General features: G+C 47.5%; 1 protein-coding gene across 2 annotated transcripts in view; it reads right to left on the reverse strand.

The window, feature by feature from the left end:
- Positions 1-4,684: 4,684 nt before the first annotated feature.
- LOC147725394 (ADP-ribosyl cyclase/cyclic ADP-ribose hydrolase 2-like) overlaps positions 4,685-24,653 on the reverse strand; it is a 285,451-nt gene continuing 265,482 nt past the window's right edge. For both annotated transcript variants that reach the window (XM_086964523.1, XM_086964524.1), the window contains exons 8-9: positions 19,200-19,286; positions 4,685-5,102 (exon numbers count right to left, since the gene is read on the reverse strand). In XM_086964523.1, the coding sequence (XP_086820649.1) occupies positions 4,946-5,102; positions 19,200-19,286 (244 nt within the window). In that variant the 3' untranslated portion in view covers positions 4,685-4,945. The remainder of the gene's footprint in view (positions 5,103-19,199; positions 19,287-24,653) is intronic.

The following is a 24,653-nucleotide window of genomic DNA, read 5'->3' on the forward strand; positions in this document are numbered from 1 at the left end:
GTTATCTCCTGAGTCTATTTCTGCCTGCTCAGTTACTGCCTGATGTTGTTATGCCTCATCTATAATTTGTTTCTCAGTAAATGGTGACACTGCTCTTTATACTCTGGAGAGGGCCATTAGTACTTTTAGTTTCTGGAGTCCGTCCCTCCAGATCATCATCATCATCACTTTTCTTAGTAATCTCCTCTCCCAACATAGTCATCTGCGGGGCATACGATAAATTGGGTAATCCCACTATAACAGACAAATCAGTCTCATCCTCAGCACAGCTTCTTACTGCTCCCTCACCCATTAGTGGATGTTTAGTACTCATATCCTGAGAATTTGAGAATTTCCAGTTTGAGGTTCCAAGGCTCCATTGTTTTGTGCCACTTCAGGGATTCCAATAGGAGATTTGAATAGGACTTCTGCGGTGGGCAGAGATTTCTTTAGAAATTTCGCCATCCAGCTAACAGAGTTTACAGCTGCCGCCATTTGTATGTCCCTTGTCATTGCAGGCGTTTCAGAGACAGTCATCTTCACCGCTGTTTACCCTGATCGTCGAAGTCCGGTCTTTGCTCCCAGCACCAGACTGAAGCCGCAAGTCCCTCAGAGATGCCCAGCAAACTGCTCCAAGAACCAGCAGCCACATAATGCATTCCGCCAGCGTCACACCCTTCACTGCCCCTTGCCTTAGAGCCCCGTGAGAAAGCAAAATACACAAAATTGATGGACGGAATGCAGAACAAATCAAAACATTCACCCCCAGTCAAGAGATCTGGGTTAAATCCATCATACTTTTGCTCACCATGCCACCCCAGTTTAGACCCGGCCATATGCAAATCAGTCTTGACCCTGTGCCTCATGGGAACAGCCCAGCCCGACTGCCAAGCCCGGTCCTCCCTGGACCAGAAACAAGCATCCTAGGACCAGTTTCGGGGTTTCACCCCTCTTCATCCAGGATAGCCTGATTCCAGTGACACAGTGAGCCCGTGAGAAGCACAGGGGCCAGCCTCCGAGCATCCTTCAGCTCCATCAGCGTGCAGGGAATGGGTAGGAGCCCAGAAAGGGTGGAGCACAGAATGGCTGTGATCACATAGCAGCATCTTCCCCAAAACAATTGCTTTCAAAGTATATATTTTAGTAATATCACAATGTATATAGTGCATAATTCTTTATCAGTGTCTATAAGGACACACTCTATACCTCATCTGGTAATGCCCTTACATTAGCTCGCAAAAAGAATAAATCTTTGTCACTGTGACTCCATCAATTAAAGTTTATAATAGCTTTCAAGAAGTATTTACATTTGCTGATTAACCAATTTCACAGCATTACATTTCTTTCCAGCAGTAAGCACTCTTGCAAGAAGACGTGCTGTTTCTTCTTTAACTCTCTCTCCCTTCCTTGGCTTCACAGCAGAGGAGAACACACTCCCATTGCTTTCAGCTGCAGGCACCTGAAGGTCAATATTAAGGGCCTCATTCCGATGCAGTTGGGCTATTCCATTTACATTGGAATGACCCATTCGGATTCCTTTCCGGCCAAGCCATTTTGATGGGCTCGGTCAGAAGGGAATCCAAATTGGTTTTCCGAATGGCTTACGGCGGGCTCAGACAGCCCGTACGCCATTCAGAAAGCCATTAGTAATCCCTTGGCCAGCTCTTTCCGGCCAAGAGATTAGGATGGCAGCTTCTCACTGCCTTTCTGTACCAGCCTTTCTGACAAAGTAAGGCATTCGGAATATGTCTTTGGGGGCCCCCATGGGTGCACGGCCCCCCTGTTAATCCCTGCACCGGGTGGCAGGCACCTCGTGGTGCCTGCCATGGGGTGAAGGGATGAACTGCACCTCCGCTCTTTGCAATGAAAGCTTGCAGTCAGTTTGGAATGCATGCTCCCATTGAAAAGAATAGGCATGGGACAAAAAGGGTTCAGTCGCATCCTACTTCCATGGCTGGAACCGATGACAGGAGGTTGTTCGGTTCCAGTCGAAGACTGATGTCGGATGGACTCCGGTCTGTCCAACATCGGAATTGGGCCCTAAATGTTCAGCGATGTTACTGTTTAACATAACGTATGGGAGCTGTTTTAGTAAAAATTAAAAAAGCATGAGCTCGTTATTACAATTAGATCCCACAGGCTTCGTCCTCTGTGCGAGATCCAGAACGGACCACACAAAATGTTTATGATTGCGAAATCGTTTTTGCAACCTCTCCTTCATAATCGGGGCATTGCTCACCGCTACGGTCCTACGCTTCTGGAAACAGCCTACTATAATTTGGTTCCCCGGCATGAAAAATGTTCAGTAAATTCCACTATACAATCCAACTTTAGACCTATTTAGCTTTTGACCCTCAAAGGCTAAAATGCTGGAAAGATTGATTCATAGTCAACTTTCAAGCTATCTGGAACAGAATGGATAGGTACATACTAGCCAGTCAGGCATCAGATCATGATTCTGTATCGAGACTGCTCTAGTGGAGGTGTCTACTTCCATAATAATGGCACTGCATGAACGCCACCCTCATACTATTGAATCTATCCGCTCTGTTCCAAACACTCTCACACACCATTCGGTGTATCACAGCAATAGATGTCGGTGGCCCTGCGCTAAGTTGGATTTAGTCCTTTCTGCAAGCTTGAGAGCAAGTAGGTTGGATTGTGCCCTACTCTTTGGACAGTAAATTGTTAAATTATGGAGCGCCACAGGGCTCTTCCTTGAGTCCTACGCTGTTTAAGACCTACAAGGCTCCCCTGGCTCTTGTAGTTGATTCCTTTGATTTTGCAGCTGATCCTGTCAATTGAGAAATGGATGGCAACGGTTCAGGAAACCTTTAAAGCCTATCCATCCAGGACACTGGACTGGATCAACAAAGCAATCTTAAATTCAATTCAGACAAGACTGAAATATCTTCTGTATTGGTCTCTAGAAGACAATTGGTGGGGGCATTGTTGGTTTGCTGCTTTCCCTTCCCTCACCTCACCCTTCCACAATAGCAAAGAATTTAGCAGTAACATTTTATAATTAGCTTTCCTTACAGTCCGGTTTCTTCAGAGGTGGGGACCTGTTATTCCCTACTCCAGTGTCTAAAACATTTCTTGCCTTCTTCCTCTCAAGACTCGGAAATCAATGGTTCATGCCCTATTCACATTGAGATTAGACTATGCAAATATTCTCAATCTTGGCCTTCCTGGTTACTTGATTAAACGCCTTCAATCTTTTCGGAATACAGCATATTGCCTTATTCTGAGGTTCCTCTGCAGTGCTTCGGTCTTGTATCATCTTAAAGAACTGCATTAGCTGCCAGTCAAGATGAGGATTGTTTTTAAAGGTCTTTTATTGGTGTACAGGGCTTTTTAATGCTCTGATCCCAGACACTTATTGGACTGGTTTGTACATTATTCTCCTAGAACTCATCATTCTTCTCAGGCTCTTATGGTTGCTACACCTAGGTTCAGGCACATCAGGAGAGGAGGTTTCTTCTTTTTCTTTCTGGCTACTCAAGCTGGGAATAAGGTGCTGATGAGTTTACGAGGTATAAAAAATGAGCTCTATTTTCAAAAGCTTCTTAAAATGTAGCTGTTTTTCCTCTTGCTAATTGGCAATGGTTGCGGTTCCCTCTGGTCATTGTAGCACCGGGCACCTGTTCACTGTACAAATCCAGTTCATTCATTAATTTTTACATCGTTTTCTGTGAACAAGGGGGCATATTACCAAGGGCCTTATCGCCGCTTCAGCGGGAATTTTCCAGCTAAAGCGGCGATAATTGTATCGCCCTATTACCTAGCTGTCGCTAACACCAGTTAGCGACAGCTAGTAGGAGATAACGGGCATTTAGGCCCACTTTGCATGTCAGCGATAATTATCGCTAATGACATGCAAAGTGGGCGTGCCAAGATGTTAGCGACTGGAAACAGCAGCTAACATATGCATCTCCTATTACCAACTTTTGGAAATAATCGCGCTAAGCGCGATTATCTCCAAAAGCTAACGCCTGCCCAGAGCTGTTCTTAGCCATGTAATCCAATGGTAGGTGGATTAGATGGCTAAGAACATTTGCTCGGTAATGCATGAATATCACTGACTTTACAGCGATATTCATGCATTTCGGCCGATTTTTATCGCTTAGGAGATAAACCTTGGTAATAGCAAGGCTCCTAAGCGATAAAAATCGGCGGAGCTCGGCGATATTAATGTTACAGCTAAACCAACATAGCGATGATTATCTCTAGTTTTTGGTAATATGACCCATGATCTACACACAATCCTCCTGTGCTCGCTAAGAGCAGAGTGCTGAAAAAATGTGAGATGTAACTTCGCACCTAAATCAGGACTGCTAGAGCAGGACCCTTGATAGCACCTACTATACCCAAGGCACTCTAAAATAAACAAAGATCTCCCACCTTGCCAACTAAAGGTCAATGAGGAAGAATAGACCACCCCTGGGATGCCAATGATAAATATATAAGATTGTTTTAGCAGTGCACAAACAACGTTATTTAGTATATTCTTGCTTTTGTATTGGAGATAAGCAAAAGTCTTAGCTACAAAATAAAAATCAGGATGTGATTATGCATATCCCTTCGTTTGGGCTATCAAGAGAGAGAGGAGCCTAGCTAAGGGATCAGGCTAAAAGTGTATTAACCAGTCAGTACTATCAGACTTCAAAACCTTTGGCGCCAAAACATACCAAAGTGGCAAATATAATGTCTAGATTCGTTTTAATATATATTAACATAATTTGAAACTTTGACAACAGGAGGAGCATTTAGATCATACCCCGTGCACAATGGAATATTTCTGCTGTACTATTTAGTTACCACAGTCAATTGTGAAGCGTTGATTTTCAAAACATAAACATGCCTGAGAGGTCCATAATAATGATGGTATTGTTTCCACAGTCTCTATCATTGGCCTGTAATCAGTGGTGACTGGGCATAAAGTCAGGAGTACTTTGTTGTACTGTCACATGGTTGGTTGTAAGTGAATCTGTCCAAAGCTCATGAATAGGATTGTAAGTTGGAGGAAAATGGGTGCAGATGTGTCCTTGATGCTGCTAGAGCTGCTGAGGGCACAGCGATAATTCCTGGAGAAATCCACACATTGGATTAACTGCACAGGTCTGCAACGAAAGAAGACACATAATAAGGGTTTGGGTTAGACAGGGTCAGAATAGAATCTTTATGAGGAATAAAATCATCCATTTATTTTCGTTTCATTATTACCGAAGTGGACAAAAAATGTGAAATGTGTTTTTCAACATCAGAAGTCCATGAGGTAGGAACTAAGGGGAACAGCAAAGAGCTCATTTTCACCAGCCTGTTCACTCGGAAGGCTCAGTGCGACTCTGCCCCTCTTCTTCATAATAATGATTATGTAGGGCCTATTCACACACTGCATTTTGTAGTATGGTTAGTAGTACTACAAAAGGACTTCTAAAGTACTACAAAATGCAATTAACAAACTTACAAGTGAAAATCTTCATCTCTACCTTTCCTACCTTATTAAAGTGGAAATCTTTACACATGTATGTTATGTTATGTGTATTTGTAAAGAGCACTATCACCTGCGAGGGTATTCTGGCGCTCAGCAGGTGTGTGTGCCTAAACCGGCCGACGGTAGCTTGCTTAATTGAAAAGCCAGGTCTTCAGCCTCTTGTCAAATTAAGGAAGAGAGGAGGAGGCTCCTATGTGGAGTGAGAGCTCGTCCACGCTTTGCAAGCTGTGTAAGAAAACACCCATCCTCCTGGCCTGGTTGCGTAAATGGGTGAAATGTGCGCGAGTAGGAGGCCTGCAGAGCAGATGAGCCTGTGTTACCACCCAGTCCGCATGCACAATATGCTTTCAATGCCGATTCAGAGGTTTCTTAGTACATAACCCCGCCCTGCTCCGTTGATTCAGAATAGTCACTCCCGTAAGGTACACTGTGTATGAAACTTGAATGAATGTTGGACTGCCCATGTTATTTAAAGAATGAGTCTTTCCTTAACTCTTTGTTTTTTCCTGAATCCGCTTGGTTTTATTATGTGCCTCCTCCATTTCCTGGTTTTTTAGGTCTCGTCCTACGCAATTCACACGCATTGCATAGGAGGGGACCTAATGCCATCGGTAGAGCTTTTTCAGCAAAGAAGTGCATGCGTTGCATTGCTTGCAATGCACCGCGTGCGCATCTTGGCGATTTCCTTTCTGGAGCGCGCAGCGCCATATGGTGGCACCATACAGCTGCACGCTCCCGAAAGGAAATCGCCCATGCCCCCTCCCCCTGCTGCCAATTTCACTGCGCGCGGCTTTACTGCCACGCGGCCAATGCTTGTTATTCTGGCTCTCACGCTCGATGGGTGATAGCAGCGGCTCGTGCCGTAATATATTGGCCGATTAGTGCTGCAGGTGGCTGCCACATTGAGCTGGAATTCCTCTTCTGGAAATGAATCTTTCTACTCCGAGAGCAGCTCGCCCGCTACCTGCACGCGCTGTAGTTTGTGGGAATCCCACTCACTGCTAATGTATGCAGATTGCAGCGTTGGCTTTGCGAGCGAAAGGACTGTGGGGCGTTAAACTCTGCAGTTGGTTCCACCCAAGGAATTAATGCAAATAGATGCCGGTGTTGTGATAAGAGTCGCGTTTAATGATACATTTTCTATGAAAAGCAGGGACAAATGTCAGTAAATGCTTTGACATGATGAGCCTCACTAGCACTTGGAGCTTACTAAAAGGAGTGATAATGGAGGGAATGTGAACAGCTTCAGAACAGAAAGATGCTTTGTGGTGTGACTGCGGCTGCCGCAGATCTGAGTCATAGCCGCCGTCTCTCTTAAGGATGCCGGAAGCGTCCCTGAGACAGATGCAAATTGAATGCCAAACAAAAGGTTCCAGCGCTTTTGTTCCTTTGGAGTACACCCCTGCGTGGAATGTCTGTAAATACTGCCAAACATAAGGCTTTTGTTTAATGTGGGATGCACAACAGCAAACTAAAGCTACTCTGCATTTCTGACCCAATCCCCTGCCCTCATTGCAGCATGAATGAATGATCCGCAGTTGAGGCAAAACAAGAGCTGGGTATATTTTTAGCAGATGGATGAATAACTGCACATGTACACTGTCCAAAGAATACAAGTACCATCCGAAGAGTTAATCAACAGGCAATTTAAAAATCAGATTCAAGGGCTCTACAGGGACCAAATATGAGACTTTGGGGCCCATTGGGGAATGGGGGGAGGCAAAACACCGACCAGAGACTCCAATTAAGTGTGATAAAGGCCGCTTTATTGGAAGCAGGTGCATCCTACACAATGAATTCCTTGGCCTGCGCTGCACAAAACTAGGCCTCACTAAATATGCAATTTCCTGACAAACCCCCCCACCCCCTCCCCTAAACTGGTTTCCCCAATCCGCAACAGTAAACAATTAGCAAAACGTCAATTTGCCTCTCCACCTGGCTACACACTTTATTGTGCTTGACCTACCCCCGATAATCCAAACAGATCTCCTACACTTCCCACCTATCTTAGGAAAAAAACGCCACTCGAGGGACGTGCTAACGGCCCTCGACCCCCCCCTAGGACTCCTACACCTTCTGGCACCCGTGCCCACCAACGCCTTGCTCCAGAGCCTCCAGCAAGTGTACCACATCAGATCCGCTCCGTGCGGCAGGTGTACCCCAAAAAGACACTGCCCCATACCCAATCTCCGGGTGCCCCATCCTGTCAACACCGTCTTATTCCTCTAAGATTCAAGCCATACCCTTGGCTTGACTCTGGTTCGTATCCTGTTAATTTATTAACTCCCCCGCCTATAGTATTCAGAGAGTTAAGATTGGCGAGTTCATGGCCTTCCAACCTCCCTACCCCCACGCCCTTGACCTAAAATCTGACAGTTGACAAGCCCCCCACCCCCTGCGTTGACTCCCCACCCAGGCCCACCCCCGTATTTTCATTCTTCATGTATGTATTTATGTATTTATTTATTTATGTTATGCACGGCAAAGGCCGGCACACCCCCCCCCCCTATACCCCTTCAGACCAAGCCGGTAATAACTCGTGCCAGCGTCCACCTCTTCTCCCTGCCCCTGACCACGAGACAACCTGCCCACACTGCCAAACACTATGTCCCCCACCGACGAATCGTCACCCCGTCAACCCCCTACCGCCGCAAGTCCTCCCCTGTCCAGTCCTAGCTCTGGCAGGCGTGCATCCATGGCCACGGAGTCGAGCTCTGTACCAACGATTGACAGCACCAAACTGGGACCGTGCCTCCTCTCTGGCGCCCTGGACACCCCCCGGTAAACCTCGAGGCCCGTAAAACCGTCCAGCTCCGCTGGCAGTCCGTCAGAACCCGGCCGTCCCACCAGTAAAAGTCCGCCACGAAAACCCTCTGCAAAAGCCCTGAACGTCGCACACCGCGCACCCTAAACCGACATTTCCTGTGCAGCCCGTCGCCCACCACGCCAACCATGCAGCCCCCCGCCTCCGGCGGGCATGGTTCCATGTCCCAGAGTTGAGCTCAACACCTAGCCAGGACAGCACAGTCTGGGACCGTACGTCTTCTCTGGCGCCAGGGGCACCCCCCGGCAAGCCACGAGGCCCGCAATCGCCAGCTGCCGCTGGCAGTCTGTCGAACCCGGCCGTCCTACCAGAAAGAAGTCATCCAGATCAGGTGTCACCGTGTCAGAGCCTGTCCGCCATGAAAAGCCCCACCGCCAACAAGCACTGCTCGCCCCCACAACACACCCAAAGTGGGTTGCCCAGCAAGAAAGGCCAGATCTTAAGAGCGCCACTTCCGTCTGAAAGGCAGGTAACGCTGGGGCAAAGACAGTCACATGTCCGGCCCGCGGCAAATGGAAACGCGAATATTAGTAATGAAACCGTGCGCTCCATTGAGTCTGTAATATTACAATTCCTGTATATGCTAAAAAAGGATTTGTCACAGCTGCTCTGTGATTTGCTTGTAATTCAGGGCTACTTCTTAGCTCCTTAGGGACCTTCCTTCCAAAACCTTCAACCGCTTTTTAGGTTTCGCCTGCACCGCATTTGCACTGTGCTAGTGAATCTCTTGTATTTAATATATCTTAAAAGGGGTCTCTTATAAGTTCCCAATGCCCAAGTACTGTTTCCATACGCTTTTTTGTTAACTCCCCCTGACTGCACACATTCACAATGCTTCTACTGAAGCTGTTCACACTGTTTAAGCCTCGTTCACTGATAACATAAGATCTCTTTCCACAGAAAAGGAAGACAGCTTCTAACAGTATTCTGGAATGCTTGTTTTTTATTAATTAGTTGAGTAAAGCAGATGCTTTAGCCTTAGCACGTTTGTGGCATTTCCTGTTCATGCCCCAGTACTTGTCTTTGCACTTTGTAGGCACTATCGGATCCATTTTTTCTCCCTAATCTATTTGGTCATTATGAACAAATTCTAAATGTTGTAATAAACACTGCACATTAAAATTAAAGTTAGTATACAAGAGCTATGCTATATATTTACTACAAAACAGGCAGCTACAAGTGCAGTTACCTTGCAGACAACAGGGTCATGCTTTGAATGGTGCAGAAAGTTCAGCAGCACCTGGCCCAAAAGTTGTCAGAACTCATTTAAACACATAATATTGCTATATTTGAGTACTAACAGACAGTCACAGATGCAGTTACTTTGCCGTTAAAATTGACTAGTTTTGAATGGTGCAGCAGGTGCAGGGGCACCAGGGCCCTTATTACCTTTCAGACTGCAGGCTCATGATTTCAATGGTACAGCAGGTGCAGTGACACCAGGACCAAAAGCTCCAAGCAGACCTCTAAACACCAAACATTGCTATATTTCACTACTAAACAGGAAGTCAACATTGTAGTTACCTTGCAGTTAAAAGCAACTTGATTTGAATGGTGCAGCAGTTGCTGTGGCACTGGGGCCAAAAGCTCTAGGGACCCCACTAAACCCAGATTATTGCAAAATATTACTACTAAATAAGACAGTCACATGTGCATTCAGCTAGCAGGCAATAGGTTTATGATTTGAATGGTGCAGCTGGTACAACAGCACCAGGACCAAAAATTCAGGGCATTTAACATCGCTTGTTTATTATTGTAATCTTCGAGAGTTTAAACTGTGCTTACAGGGTGCGATAATTCAAAGAAATACTATCTTTTCTTGACACCAATAACATGTTTTTGTGAGTTGTATGTTAAAACCAAAAGGGGCCTACACCTGTTCTAAGGACACCTTCCTCCAATGGAGCACTCATATGCTTCTATTAAATTAGATGGAATAGTTAATTGTTTTTTAAAACCTAAACTTTTTATTGCAGCTATTTGGTGACCATGTTTAGCTGGCCGCATGTTTTCTTTTGGCCCCTCACCCGCTTGCCGAAAGCCAGACCTGTTGAATTTGCTAATGCTTCTCTACAATTTTTCCCCACTTCATGGTCAGCAAAGCCGGCAGCTTCTTAACAATTGCAAAGTAGCGAGATACAGAACTTTGCACCTTTCCGCCTGTAAAAATGCACAAACCACGTCTGGGCAAGAGTGCGATCCATCATGACTTATTTATGTATTTATAAAGTTTTAGAAAGCGCGAACTTGATGCACAACGAAGAACACTCATTTTGCCTAGATGCGTAGATATAGCGAAGGTAATGAGCAGTAAAACTACGATTTTATTGTAAAATTGTCCCCCCTGCATCCACCCACCCATCCCTTGCACACACCGACTGCCGTCTCCCGCCCAATGTTTGCCCACCTGTGTCACCTTCCCTCAAGGAAAGAAAAGCCATCACACCATACGCCTTAACCCTGCCCCCCGGAACACGCCACTCATCCAGCTTGTCCGCGCGCACTCGCCCCCGCCTCATGACCGGAAAACAGTGCCTCCCCCTCCCCTCTGTGCTACCCCCGTATCACTCCCTCCCGCATGTTGGACTCCCCTATTTATACCCCGCCTCCTGAAAGAACGGTACCTCACTGTCCGCACCTCCGTGCTACCCGCCCGTATCACCACCTCCTGCAAGTTGTTCGCCCCCGCTTCCAACTCCTCCTAATTAAAGCACTCTCTGCACATGTGAGCTGTCAGTGAGCCATCTCTTTCGCTAGCATTGCTATGCCCCTCCTATCCTAGAATGTACTCTATGCCAACTCTACTCCAACGGTCCCTTACTACCCCCCGGAGCCACTCCATTCTCATCCAGAAAGCTCCAACAGCCTTGGTCAAGTGTGCGCCACCACCATGCATAACTAAGGCCAGAATCAATTGCCATCTTGAAGTCCATAATACCCCCCAGCCCCGGCGGCCGTACCGACCCTTCGGGTGGGGGTGGCGGGGGCAGCTCACACCGCCTTGCTCAAAGTTTGTGCCAACACCCTCCATAAATAACTCCATAATACAATGCAGTAAATCAGTCCATACAGTACATCAGTCCATATTCCACTTCCCCCAGCCCCGGCTGCCGTACCGACCCTTTGGGTGGGGGTGGCAGGGGCAGCTCACACCGCCTTGTTCAAAGTTTGCCCCAACACAATGCCATAAATAAGTCCAAAATACCATACAGTAAATGAGTCCATCATCCACTTCCCCCAGCCCCGGCGGCCGTACCGACCCTTCGGGTGGGAGTGTCAAGGGAAGCCTTGTTCCAAGATTGCGCCAACACATGCAATAACTAAGTCCATAAGCAGATGTAATAAAGAAGTCCATACTCCACGTCCCCAAGCCCCGGCGGCCGTACCGACCCTTCGGGTGGGGATAGCGGGGGCGCACTGCCCCCTTCTTGTCGCGCCTCCAAGACTGGTCCCTCGTGGGAGCGCGACCGCCCGCACCAGGCAGAGCCGGCCCATCCACTCGGCCGTGTGGAGCCGCATGCTGCTCCCCGAGCGCTGACTTCTGCGTCCCAATCGAACACCAGAGATGGGTTCAGCATGCCGGGACAACAAACCTCCCCCCCTCTACCCAGCACACGCCCCCCCCCTCCAACCCCCCTTGGACACCGCCTCCCCCGACCAGAGGCCCCCCCAAGCCAGCCAGCCACCCCCCACCCCCCTCAGACCGGCCTACCCCCCCTTTGCACCCTTGCAGCCAAAGCGCCCCCGCCCCACCCTCTCCCCCAGGCTCTCGACCTCCGCCCTCCCTTGGCGCCACCCCCACCAGGCCCCATCCAGCTCACCTCCCCCCCTTCCGCCCCGCCTCCTCCAGGACTGGCAAGTTCCCCACCCCGGCCCCCACACCATACGCATCTTCCCACACCCACCCACCCCCCCCGTCCGAGCCCCGCCTGCCAGCCATGACTAGGAAGGTCCACCGCCTCTGCCGCCACATGTTCGCCCCCCCACCCCCCTGCCCCGCCTCCCCGCCGCGGCCCTACTGCGCCGCCCTCCCCCCCAGGCCCAGCACTGCCACCACCACCTACCTATATCAAGTACTCGGCGATTCTACCGCCAAACCGGCCGCCGCGGCGTTGCCAGCGGCGTGCCGCAGCGTTGCCAGCGGCGTGCCGCAGCGTTGCCAGCGGCGTGCCGCAGCGGCCCTACAGCCACGTCGGGCCGCACCAGTCCGCGCGGCCCACCTCCTCCGAGCCGTGCTGTGCTGTGCCTCGATGCGCACCAACCACAGATCCACCGATCAACCCCCCCCCCCGCCGACAACCACCGCACCAGGGGCCCAAAATGAGGGAGGGAGGGAAAATAAATTTGTCCGCCACCCCCCGCCCGGCAGCTGGGGCACCCAGACGAAATGGTGGCCGGCACAATGCAATGGCCAGTTTTCATGGGGCACGAGCCCAAAACCCGCCCAAACTTGCCCCGCCCCCAGCCCAAAGCACCAACCCGCCAAAACCAGCCCACGGACGGTGCTGGCCCTACCCTCCCCTTCCCCGGCCCCAAATTCCCCCGGGAGGGGCAGGCCTCCCGCTGGTCGGCCGCCCCCCCCAAAGCCCCATTAGCATGCGCCAGGTCCTGTTCTGCTCAAATGGTGTCAGGATGGGCATTCCAGATAAGAGGGGATCTGGTGGCACAGCTATGCCCCCTGTGATGGCCGCACAAAAGTAAGGAATAAACAGAGTGTTAGCCTCAGCTGACTAGGCCCTTGCTTGTCTGCACGGGGATCGATTTTGGCAGCTGCAGCATTTTTTCATGCCATACTGCTTCCCAAGTGTGAGAACAATATTTACTAGTTCTATTAAAATTCAAGAAAGTAGAAGATACAGGTATACGAGTAAGCATGCTGGAGACATCTGTTAACATATTAGGGCATAGTCTACATGGATTGTGGAATGCTCTAGAAAGATGAGTCATGAGAAGGCCAGTCCTCCTGGGTCTTAAGAGTTTTGCTAGAGATTTCTTTTTTTTCCCCCAGAGTTTTATATAAAGCGAACTTGACACGAAGGTATCAGAGCGATTTACATGACCACCAGTTGCGTTACAGACAGACACATTCTTGTTTTTTGTTAGGCACAGGGAGATTAAGTGATTTGCCCAAAATCACAGGATGTTAAGCGTGGTAGCCGAGACTCGAGCCCTCTGACCGCCCTAGCCTTAGGTCACATCCTCTTCCCCATATCCCCAGTTTCATTCAACATCTAGCTGGTGGGTGCTGCTTGAGGCTGGTTTTTAACAGTGTGAACAACATGGTCAACAATATCAACAATGGGAGGGATTTCCCGAATTTTGGTGCACTGTCCGAGAATGCATGTTTCACAGTGATGGTTTCCCTATGTCTGCGGAGGCTGAGATGTGTAAGGCCTCCAGATTACGATGAGTTACTAGCCAGGTCCTTTAGCCGGGTTCTTTGGGGTATCCATGTTTAATGCCTTGCAATTTGATACAATCAGTCTTGTATGAAGTAAATCAGTGATGTCAGTAAAAGAGTGATCACATTTTCTTTTTTTGGAGACGAGTTAACCAGAAGAATTTATTCTGCTTTTACTGGTGAAATTCGTACCTTGTGGAAATCAGTGAATATAGCAATAATTTTTTCAATTCAAGTTATATTTTATATGACACTGGCTTGAACCAAGGGTCATTTCCTTGAAAGCAATGGTATACTTAAACCTATTCTCTGCTGCTAACCAATAAAGTCTCAACATGGCCTTTCTAGTGCAGTGCAATGAAAATCCTAACTTCCTCGTTCAAGGCTCCCTTTGATGTATAATGGTTCTGCTGTGTTAAGTTATGTTATGTTATATTGATTTGTGTAGCACACTAATCACCCAAGAGGGTATCCTAGCACTTTTGCATGTGTGTAGGTTTGTGGTCCTCAAAATGCGTATATGAAGAGCCACGTCTTCAGTTTTTTGCAGAACTGAAGAAGTGGAGAGGAGGAGGCTCGGATGTGTTGAGACAGGTCGTTCCATGTTTTAGGGGTAATGTAGGAAAATGAGCGACCTCCAGTTTTGCTTTTGCGGATGCCGGCATTGTGTGTGCGTGAGAGTGAGGCAGTGCATGGGTGTCTGGTGGGTTGGTGCAAGTGTATGCAGCTGTACAGATATTCTGGTCCAGTGTTGTGTGCTTGGTATGTGTGCATGAGAAGTTTGAATTGGATGCAGTAGTGAATGGGGAGCCAGTGATGCTTCCTGAGGTGTGGTGTGATGTGGGGGTAGCATGGGAGGTTGAGTATGAGTCTTGCAGCAGTGTTCTGCATGGGCTTGAGTCTGCGTGGAAGTTGTTTGGAGATTCCAGCATAGAGAATGTTGTCGTAGTCCAGCCTGCTGGTGATGAGTGCTTGCACAACGATCTGTCTGGTATTCTGAGGTAACCATGCGGAAGCAGGAGGCCCACACTATGTGGATTTGAGTGGTCATACTGAGCTTGTAGTCTAGGATGATCCCTAGACTTCTTGAGTGGTCTATGGGTTTTGGTCATAGCTCTGACAGCCTCTTGTTGGAGTTCCATGGGGAGGTCTTGTTGCCGAAGTCTAGTACTTTTGTCTTGTCGGAGTTGAGCTGTAGGCAGTTGGTTCACATCCAGTCTGCTACTGCTACAGGTCCGGACTGGCTATTGCGGGCACCGGACAATCCCCCGGTGCGCCGCAAGGGTGGGGGCCGGTTTTGGGCCCCTGGGGGCCATTTTTGTTACAGGGCCATTTATGCAGCATAGCTGCAAATTTGGCCCTGCAACAAAATCGGCCGAAAACCTGCCCGGCAAAGAGCTCAGACCTACCCCCCGGGGGCCGGCCGAGCACTTTGCCAGGGCCGGTTTTGGGGCCCAATCCAGCCCTGTACTGCTATCATGATCATGCAGCTGGTGAAGTTGGTTCTGATGGTGGTGTTTTCTATGTTAGGGAGAGGATGAGTGGGGTGTCTTCGGCATAGGAGATGACAGTCAGGTCCTCTGATCGGAGGATGTTGGTGAGTGGTGTCATGTATATGTTGAAAAAAGTGGGGCTGAGGGACGATCCCTGTGGGACTCCGCAAAATTGGTTTCTTGGTCTCTGATGTGAAGGGTGGCAGCCTGACCCTTTGGGTTCTTCACATGAGAAAGGAACATATCCATTTGAGATGTTCGATGTGGAGGCAGGGGTAGATAAGGTTAATGTAACAATATCGTGAGAGAAAGGCCACTGTGAAAACAACTTCACAGGTAAGGGTTCACAGAGATGGTCTTTCTGAGACAGTCCATCTAATAGAGGATGATTTTATTTATTTATTCATTTACTTTTTAGTAAAATTAAAACTATTCCCACATGAAGGATGTCAGCATGCTTTAGATGCCAATGAAATACTAAGGGAAAATACTGAACAACAAACACATCTGAAAAACTAAATAAACAAATAAAGCAGTAGGGGTTCCATGAAATACTAAAGAGAACAACATAAGATTGTTTAAAAAACTTACAAGTACAAAAACCAATACAAATATTGACAACTGTTTTACAGTGGTATATGGAAAGATAGAGCTATATTTAGGAAGCAATATGTTACAGTAGATATGACTCTTCAGATTCTTTTTGAAAGTATTAAATGAAGAAGTGCCCTTATTAGGATTTGGAAAAGATTACAAATTGCAGTCGCATTACCAGGGAATGGGTGACAGGGAGTGGCTTTCTTTCTAAAGTAGTAGCTTTTAATACAAATTAGGAAGTTGCTCCTCAGTATTTTCTTTCCTCTAGATATTTTTTAGGTTTGATGTCAGATATGGGACAGCGTGAATATGAAGACATTCATAAATTATGTGTGCCTTTTTTTGCTACTTCTTGATTCCAGGGGTCATTATTTGAGATAAAAAGAACAAGCATTGGCATAACCAATAGGTCTCGCCTTTGGGACCTTATAAGTGCTTAGTTATCCAGCACAATATCCTTGGAGCAACAACATCAACTATTGCATGGCTAAACACTTATAAGGTCCCAAAGGGGAGGCATATTGGCTATGCTTGTTTCTATATGCGTGATCTCGCGAGATCACAGCATAACGCTTCCAGGTCACCTAATCACGTGATACGAGAACACGGCACAAATAGCATGTCCTCCATTACCTCAGTGCTTGGCATCACGTTTTTTTCCTATCGAGAGAAAGTATCTTGCTTGGCGACACGATCCTCTGGTGATGTGCTCTGCGTCCTTGCTGTACTTCCCGTGGTAATCCTTCCAGGTGTTTTTGACTCTATTGTGGTTCTTGGATTCAACTTCACCATTGCTTGCTGTTGCTTTACCAGTTTCAGGAGTTTTCTCTAAAAAGAACATTGGAACCTTCATCGACTCAGTGGCGAACTTCCTCCTACTCGCTACCTCCTGGTAGGATTGGCCAGCAACCTTTGTATTTTTTATGTTTCCTTTTTGTTTCTGCACGTCTTATGATCAGTGCACTGTATTATAGGTATTTAGGAGTCCCATGTTCCGATGTTCTTGGCGAATATCACTAATTCTGTCTTGTCGGTGTTGAGCTTGGGGCAGCTGGCTTTCATCCAGTTACCGACTGAAAAGTTTCAGTGAAACGTCTATCATCTCCTTGTGTTTGCTTTGTTCTCCTTAATTTGGCAGGGTATGCCCAGCCATGGGTCCCTTGCTTACTTTGCCACTGAATTCAAGCTAGCCTGGCTGATGAGGGGTGTTAACCCAAAACCGGTCCAAGGATGCTTGTTTCCGGTTCAGGGAAGACCTGGCTTGGCAGTTCAGGCTGGACTGTTCCCATGAGGCACAGGTTCAAGACTGATTTGCATATAGCTGGGTCTGAACTGAGGGGGCGAAGTGAGCTAAAGAACGATGATGGATTCAACCCAGATCTGTAACTGAGGGTGAGGGTCTGAAAAGTTTCAGTGCTCCATCCAACATCTTGTCATGCTTTGTTCTACCTTTGTTCTACCTTTCACATACACAGCACAGTGGAGAAGTGTGGCTCAATGGTTAGAGCGGCAGACCCTGATGCAGACGTCTGGCCCGGACCAGGGTTCAATTCCCGCCTCAGGCGGGTCTTGGGCTAAATTTCCCCGGACCTGACAATTCTCGCCTCGGTGCCTATTCTAATCATGGGTCCCACGCTGCAACTCTGGGCAATAGCTTGCTTAATCTCCACAACGGCCCCTACAGCGCCAGGATGCCTGGCCTCACCTTGGGGGGCCCAGGAGTGGGCACTTCACATGGAAAGGCCAGGAGGGGTTCCAGAGCGGTATGTGTACAGCTCCGTGATACCCCTTGGGGTGATTGTGCGCTATATAAGCACTACAACATTTACATTTACTCTGCCCTCAGGGGTTACCTGGGCCTACCTTAAATTGACTCACATGATCGGAAAGGAAAGGTTGCGGTCTGGCAAGTGGGTGCACTTCCCAGGTCGTCGTGGCAGTACCAAACTGCGCACAGACACTGCAGTGGCAGATCTGAGTTACATTTACAGTCTGTTTATGTGGGTGGCATAATCAGTGCTGCAGGCCCACTAGCAGCATTTGATTTATAGGCCTCGGCACACACAGTGCACTGTACTAGGGACTGACTAGTAACTCAAATATGCCAATCATGGAATCGACAATCCATAAACACAATTTACAGGGAGCACTTGCACTTTGGCACGGAACAGCAGTGGAAAAGTGCCCAAAGCATCTAGACCAGCAAAAACGAAATGCAACACACAGCAAAAACACAGGAGGCAAAGGCAAAAATACAGGGGAAACCCACGCCGAGGATACCAGGTCTAACAGTGTGGATGAACAAATTTTCCATTTATAAATGACTTTCTAATTGTGTACTGCTCCTGAGATACTTTGCCCTGAAGAACAGTGTCCACATGTGTAGCTTATTTTACTGTACCATACACTCCACTTAATGTGTGCAGCTGTTTCATTGCCCCAGATAAAGGAATGTGAGAATGCGGAGAGCGAAAAGAGGAGAGAATGTGGTCTAGTGATAGATTTGATGACCTCAGAATAGAAAGGCCTGTGTTTAAATCCTGTGAGGGTTCACTGTACTTGCACAAGCCTCCTCTGCAGCAGTCGCTATCAATCCTATCATCTTGCTTACATCAGCAATGCTTCAGTGGTGCCAATGCACTGTATGAGAGGAGGCAGCTGTGAAAGAGACTGACTGGTTGTCTCATATCTCATGTGCCAATAACTCCCACATAAGCCAAATCAGGCAGCAGCAGCACCCACCTACGACCCAAAATCCCAGGCTCCCCCTCCAAGAAGAAGCTTGTGTAGGGTGGGCAGATGGGGTCTGAGTATTAGCAGTGGACTGACCGGGCTAGAAGAGATGGATCTGCCTGACAAGCTCACACAGTGAAAGGCACATGACCTACTCTATGGAGTTTTCACCCTGTGAAAGACAGTGACGTAACAAAAGCCCCTGCAGCCCCGGTGGTGCAGGGTGGGGCCCGAGCTCAGTGGGCCCCCTCCGGCACTGGCAGGTCCCTGGCCAGAAAGCTTCAGACTGGTTCCAGGGTGTGGGGGGCCACCTACATGTACTTTGCAGGGGGTGCCCTCAAGTTTCGTTATGCTACTGGTGGAGCGTTCAGTCCTGCTCTGATTTCGGTTTCCAATATCGGTTTGGTGATTTAGGATAAACCATTGGCAACCCCCTATGTGACCCAACACAGCGATGTTTCGGCCAACATGAACAGACCATGTGCCAATCATGTCCGCTGTCTCTAAATATCCAGTAATGTTTTTTTATGCTTGCATTTCTGTACAACCTGCATCACACTCACTCACAGAAACCAAGACGCAAAGAGGTACCGAGTGCTATATGCATGCGCGCTCTCGAACCTATACACACACAGGCAGCCCCCTCCTCCATTTTACACAAGTATACAGACTTACCTGTAGTTATCTGTGCAGCTGTACTTATATCCATTTGAATCCAACAGATTTCCCAAAGTTTTCAAACTGCCAGTTCCACAAGAGTCACTGAAATGAAAGTCTCATGAGTTCAGAAATCCTTTTCTTTAAATTTAAATTTCTTTTCTGCGTTGCTCCTTGATAAAGATCAGTTTAAAAACAGATAATTGTTGTATTTACAATAAAAGACTGGTAGATTAATTTCTGAACATATTTCATGGTAAACGAGGAAAGAAAAAAGGCTTTAGATGTTTTTGACCTGCTATGCGCTTTATTGTCCATTATCTAGCTGTGTTCACTAAAGACGGGCAGAGTAGGATCTGGTTTTCAAAAATCATCTGGTGGCCTCACTCCCTTACCTTTCTAGATCCAAATCTATCTACCTTCTACATAAAAACACCCCCCCCTTCTGAATCAAAATGCTATTTTCACATAAATATCAGTAATTCAGAATCCAAAGGTTTAGTATATTATTAACTGGGTTTTCTTTGATTTAATCAGCAGGGGGAGTTAAAGGAGAAAATCACTCTTCTGCATGCTTGATCAACTTTGATCACATTTACAAGAACAAACTAACAGCCCAATTGATGTTATTTATGCTGTACGTAGGGAAGGTAAAATTTGTGGAAGAGCTACTATATTGCAGGCCCTAGGCGTAAAGTACATTTTACAAAGTGTTTTTCTGAGAACTGTCAGAAATCTTTCTTTTTAAGTAATATTCATTGGAAAAAAACACAGTTAAGAATGTTATAATGCTAGCTAGACCATGAAAAACAACAGGAAATCGTCAGTTCCGGTTCACAGCAAACCCAACACGCATCACAACTAATGTGACTTGCCATGTTTTAATCGTGCTAGACTGCCTTCTTGCCTGTGCCATTGGCAAATGATTGTTTTGAGCATGGCTGGTGACGTTAGTTATGACATGCTAGATTGCGTTGTGTAGATTTAAATCAGCACTCAGTTTTCAATTGTGCTTTTTTCAGTGAATGTCAATGGTTCGTTTTACAATATACTTTATTCAAAGAGCCACTGTGCACGACCTTTGGCCTCTGGCCGTTTGCAGCAGAATTGGCCTGATAGCATGTCCTGTGGCTTGGCCCTGCATGCAACCCTGTCAAGGCATCCAACCCGTGCTGCGGAAGGCTTGGCCGACACCCTACCCGCCATTGACCCTGTCCCCACTGAGAACAAACTCCTCCATGCTCAACCTTTCGCTCTCATCATTGATGTATTCTTGTCTGCCTTTCTCTTATCTTTCTCTCTCTCTTTGTTTCTTATCCTGATTTTTTCACTAAGTAGCACGCAGGTTCACTACTGAAAATGGCAGCTTGTTCAATCATGTTTCGGCTGGTAAACCCAATGCTGTTTTCTGTTATTTTCCTAGAGTGGAATTAAAGTTTCCACATTTTGAGCCCCTTCCAGCATCTCCCTGGGGACAATACCTCTCATGGTGCCCCTCTCTTGCTGTGTTTTTTTTCCACAGTGCAAAAATCACATATTATAATAAATGGGCTATTTTCAAGATGGTGAAGAAAATTCTACAGAACTCTTTCCAGCCTGTCACTCTTGCCCACAAAATTAAATGTGATTGATAGGAGGGGAGATGTGATTCATTGAAAAGTGATGGCAGAGATATATAAAAGTGTTAACCCTTTCAAGGCCACTCGGAATCTTTTAAAATACTTGTAGGAAATTGGGTTATTATTTTAAGCAAGATGTGAGGCCTGCACAAGTAATAGGTCCATAATTTCCCCTTACGAGGAACCAAGCACTCCATTGTAACACTTGACTCGCTCAGGGTAGCAAAGCAGAGCAGTCCAAGACCTACTCAGGAGGGGGTGTATGATAATAATCACCATTCGCTGGCACTTAATAATAACACTCAATAGCTGTTAACCAGTCAGCGCTTTTTCTTTAGAAAAAGGAAAAGTACATTTATAGGCTAGCCAGGGAATTTTGTTAATTTTATACCGGGCTATGCAATCAAAAAGAATACATTGATAAAAATGTAACTCTGGAGATTTCCAGATTTTCAACCATAATAACAGTGGGGCAAGTCCCAGGAGATCTTCCAGATAGTGTAAGCCTAATTCCAACAGGCAATAAAAGGTGGGCACGTCTGATGGGAAGATGAATAGTCTGCGCAGGAAAGAATTGCAGTACCACCGCACTCCCACTCGATACGCAGCAATGGATATATATTCGACTTTAATCAAGGTTTTCATCTCCTTTACTGGGCTAAGGCCTAGTTTTGATGCAAAGCAATAAATGTCTTCAATTGCTCTGGACATTTACTGCCCTTTCAATATTAGCAGTGGTCCCCAATTTAGATCTGAATCAAAGGCCGACCCTAGATATTTAAAAAAAACTCTCTATTTTAAAGACGGGGCACCGTCTATAAAGTGGGTCTTAATTTTTCTTCCCTTTGGCCCACAACCATTTAAAAAGATGTTTGCCAGTTAACCTTCAAATCTAGTGCAGTCATGAACTTGACAGAACCGTCCAGCGTTCTCAGCAGGCTATTTGCAGTCCTACTGCTACTGCTACTGCTATTTGCAGTCCTACTGCTCATCCTGGGGGAGTCTAGTTTCTTCTGTAATAAATGGCCTTCAAGGCCATTTAAAATAGATAAGAAAGAGAAACGGTGCAAGAATACGTCCCTGGAAAACTCCTTGATTACAATGGATGGGTGGTGTACATTTCCCCATAGTGCCAAAACGAATCTTAGCAGAGGTCTCCCAGTGGAGATGATGTAAAAGAGTAATTAAATTCTCTTCTTCCCAAGATTTCCCAAAATGGCCCAAAGTTTGGAATGGTTGACTGTGTCAGATGCACATGACAAGTCCATACATGCTAAAAGTAATGCACCTTTTGTGGTTCTAGTGTACTTTGCATTTAGGAGAGAAAGGTTCAAACAATGTTCAACCACACTTGAGCCTTGTCTGAAGCTATGTTGCACCTCGGTGACAATGTTATTGGAATTGGCCCAATGCTCCAGTCTAGCTAAGAGAACCCTGCCCAGAATCTTGACTGTAGAGCCCTATAAAGATATTGGATGATAGCAGGCTAAAAGGAAGCTGGCGGATTGACTCCGCCGTGAGGAGCAGGGTCCTTGGAGTGCTCCTGAATGCCTTTGAATGCTTCTACAATGGCTAACTGCAATAGAGAGAATTGCCACTCTTCTCTACTTTAGCAAATGTATAAAGAAAAGCTCTAAAAATTTCAAAAGCTTTAAGATAACATTTACCTTTGATTTTTCATCAAGGCGTTCAATACTTATTTTTTTAGGCAATATCTGGAGCTGTTTCCATTGTTGGACTGGACGGTGGTGTTCTGTGAACTACTGGCCAGGTCTGTCTACTTGCTCGCCTTCAGCTCCGCAGTGCATCTCGCATTCCATCGGTCCTCCTAGGGTCAGCGGGCTGCGAGGTGCGTGCTCAAGCTGAAATTCTGCTGCGGCTCCTGTTATCAACTCAACAGTGGATCTGACCGGCAGCGCGAGCAAGACGAACGAGCCTGAGTTGGCAGACAGGTTATGAAGTTACTTCATTTGGGGAAGGCTACACATTTCCTCCCTGTTGCTCATGAAGCCGGGGCAGAGATTGTGAAGGAGGTGGTACAGCGCGGACTGAAGAGTTTGTCGGATGCAACCAGTGACGCTGTTTGGGATGTTGAGCTGATATCTCCTATAACTGCACTACATCCTGAGCGGGTGCCTTCCACCAGGACTTTGATGTCTTCATCCATGCCAGCAGATATTCGACTCCCTCATGTATCTTTGCTCTGAGGTGAGCGACGATGCCGCCGCCCCCGCCGATTTTACCGGTCAATGTGTGACAGATAAAATGCATATGAATGATAATTTGAATTTGAATTTAAAAACATTTATATAGCGCTCTACTACCGTGCGGTTTCTTGGCGCTTTAGGACTGCGAGGGGGGTGGCAGGAGCAGAGGGGGATCAGACCTTGTAGGCTTGGGAAAAGAGCAGAGTTTTAAGACCCTTCCGAAACTCTATGTAGGAGGAAGTCAGTCGGAGTTCGGTCGGGAGGGAGTTCCAGAACGCAGGAGCGAGAACTGCAAATTTTGTTCCTCCGGCCTTTTTCTTACGGAAGCGGGGGATGGTTAGCAGGGCCTGATGGGAGGAGCGGAGCTCTCTGCCAGGTGAGTAGGGTTTGATGGCGGAGCAGATGAACTCCGGGGCGGTGCCCATTTTGGCCTGGAAGGTGGTACTGCCGAGTTTGAACAGGGCACGCTCTTTCACCGGCAGCCAGTGCAGTGCCTGCATTAAGGGGGTAACCCGATGGAATTTAGGCAGGCCGTGGATCAGGCGGGCAGCCTGGTTCTGCACTAGCTGCAATCGGCGAATGGCGTAGGCTGGGGCGCCGTTGTAAATGATGTTACCATAATCAAGGCGCGAGAGCACCATGGCCATCACTATGATTTTTAACGCAGGCAGAGAGAAAAAGCGAGAGATCTTCCTAATAGTTCTAAGGGAGAAAAAACAAGAAGAAACAACTGAGGAAACCTGTGAGTGAACCGAAAGTGAAGAGTTGAGGAGAATGCCAAGGGTTTTGACCTTGGGAACAGGAGGCGGAGGGACACCAAGTGAGGAAGGCCAGTGGGAGGGGGACCAGGGACTGCAACCACCTCCAGTCAAGACTAACTCCGTCTTGTCTGGATTGAGTTTGAGGTGGTTGCAGTTCATCCAGTCCTGGATGAACAACATGACGGACTGGACGTTCTGGGAAGAGGAAGGGGAGTGGGAGAGGTTGAAAATTAGCTGGAGGTCATCGGCGTAATTAAACACCGTGACCTCGAGCTGCTGTAACATAAAAATTAGAGGGTAGATGTATAAATTAAACAAAAGAGGGGAAAGTGAGGAACTTTGGGGGACTCCACAAGCAACCCTGCGAGGAGCAGCGGTGAAACCAGCTAGGTGAACCGCCTGAGCCCTGTCGCTCAGGAAGGACTCAAGCCAAGCGAGGGCCAGGCCCTCGATGCCCGCCGCCTTGACACGGGTGAGAAGGGTGGAATGGTCCACCGTGTCAAAAGCGGCGGACAGATCTAGAAGGATGAGGGCCTGCTGACAATTAGTGTCGATGCCCTCGCGTAGGCTGTCCATCACTGAGGTCACCACCCTCTTGGTGGAGTGGAGCGGGCGGAAGCCCGCCTGACTGGTAGAGAGGCAGTGATTGGTTTCCACATAGGCGCTCAGGGTGCTGGTCACGTGGGCTTCTAGAACTTTACCCAAGTAAGGCAGGAGGGAGATGGGGCGGTAGTTGGAAGGGGAGGAGGGATCTGCACCAGGTTTTTTTAGAATGGGGATGATGGCCGCGAATTTGTGAGCAGTGGGGACCGCTCCATTGCTGAGCGAGTCGTTCAAAAGTGTGAGGGGGGGAGTGGGGCAGTTTAGGAAGATTTCTCTTAAGAT

The sequence above is a fragment of the Lissotriton vulgaris genome, chromosome 3_2 (genome assembly GCF_964263255.1).
Source record: "Lissotriton vulgaris chromosome 3_2, aLisVul1.2, whole genome shotgun sequence".
Taxonomy (NCBI): domain Eukaryota; kingdom Metazoa; phylum Chordata; class Amphibia; order Caudata; family Salamandridae; genus Lissotriton; species Lissotriton vulgaris.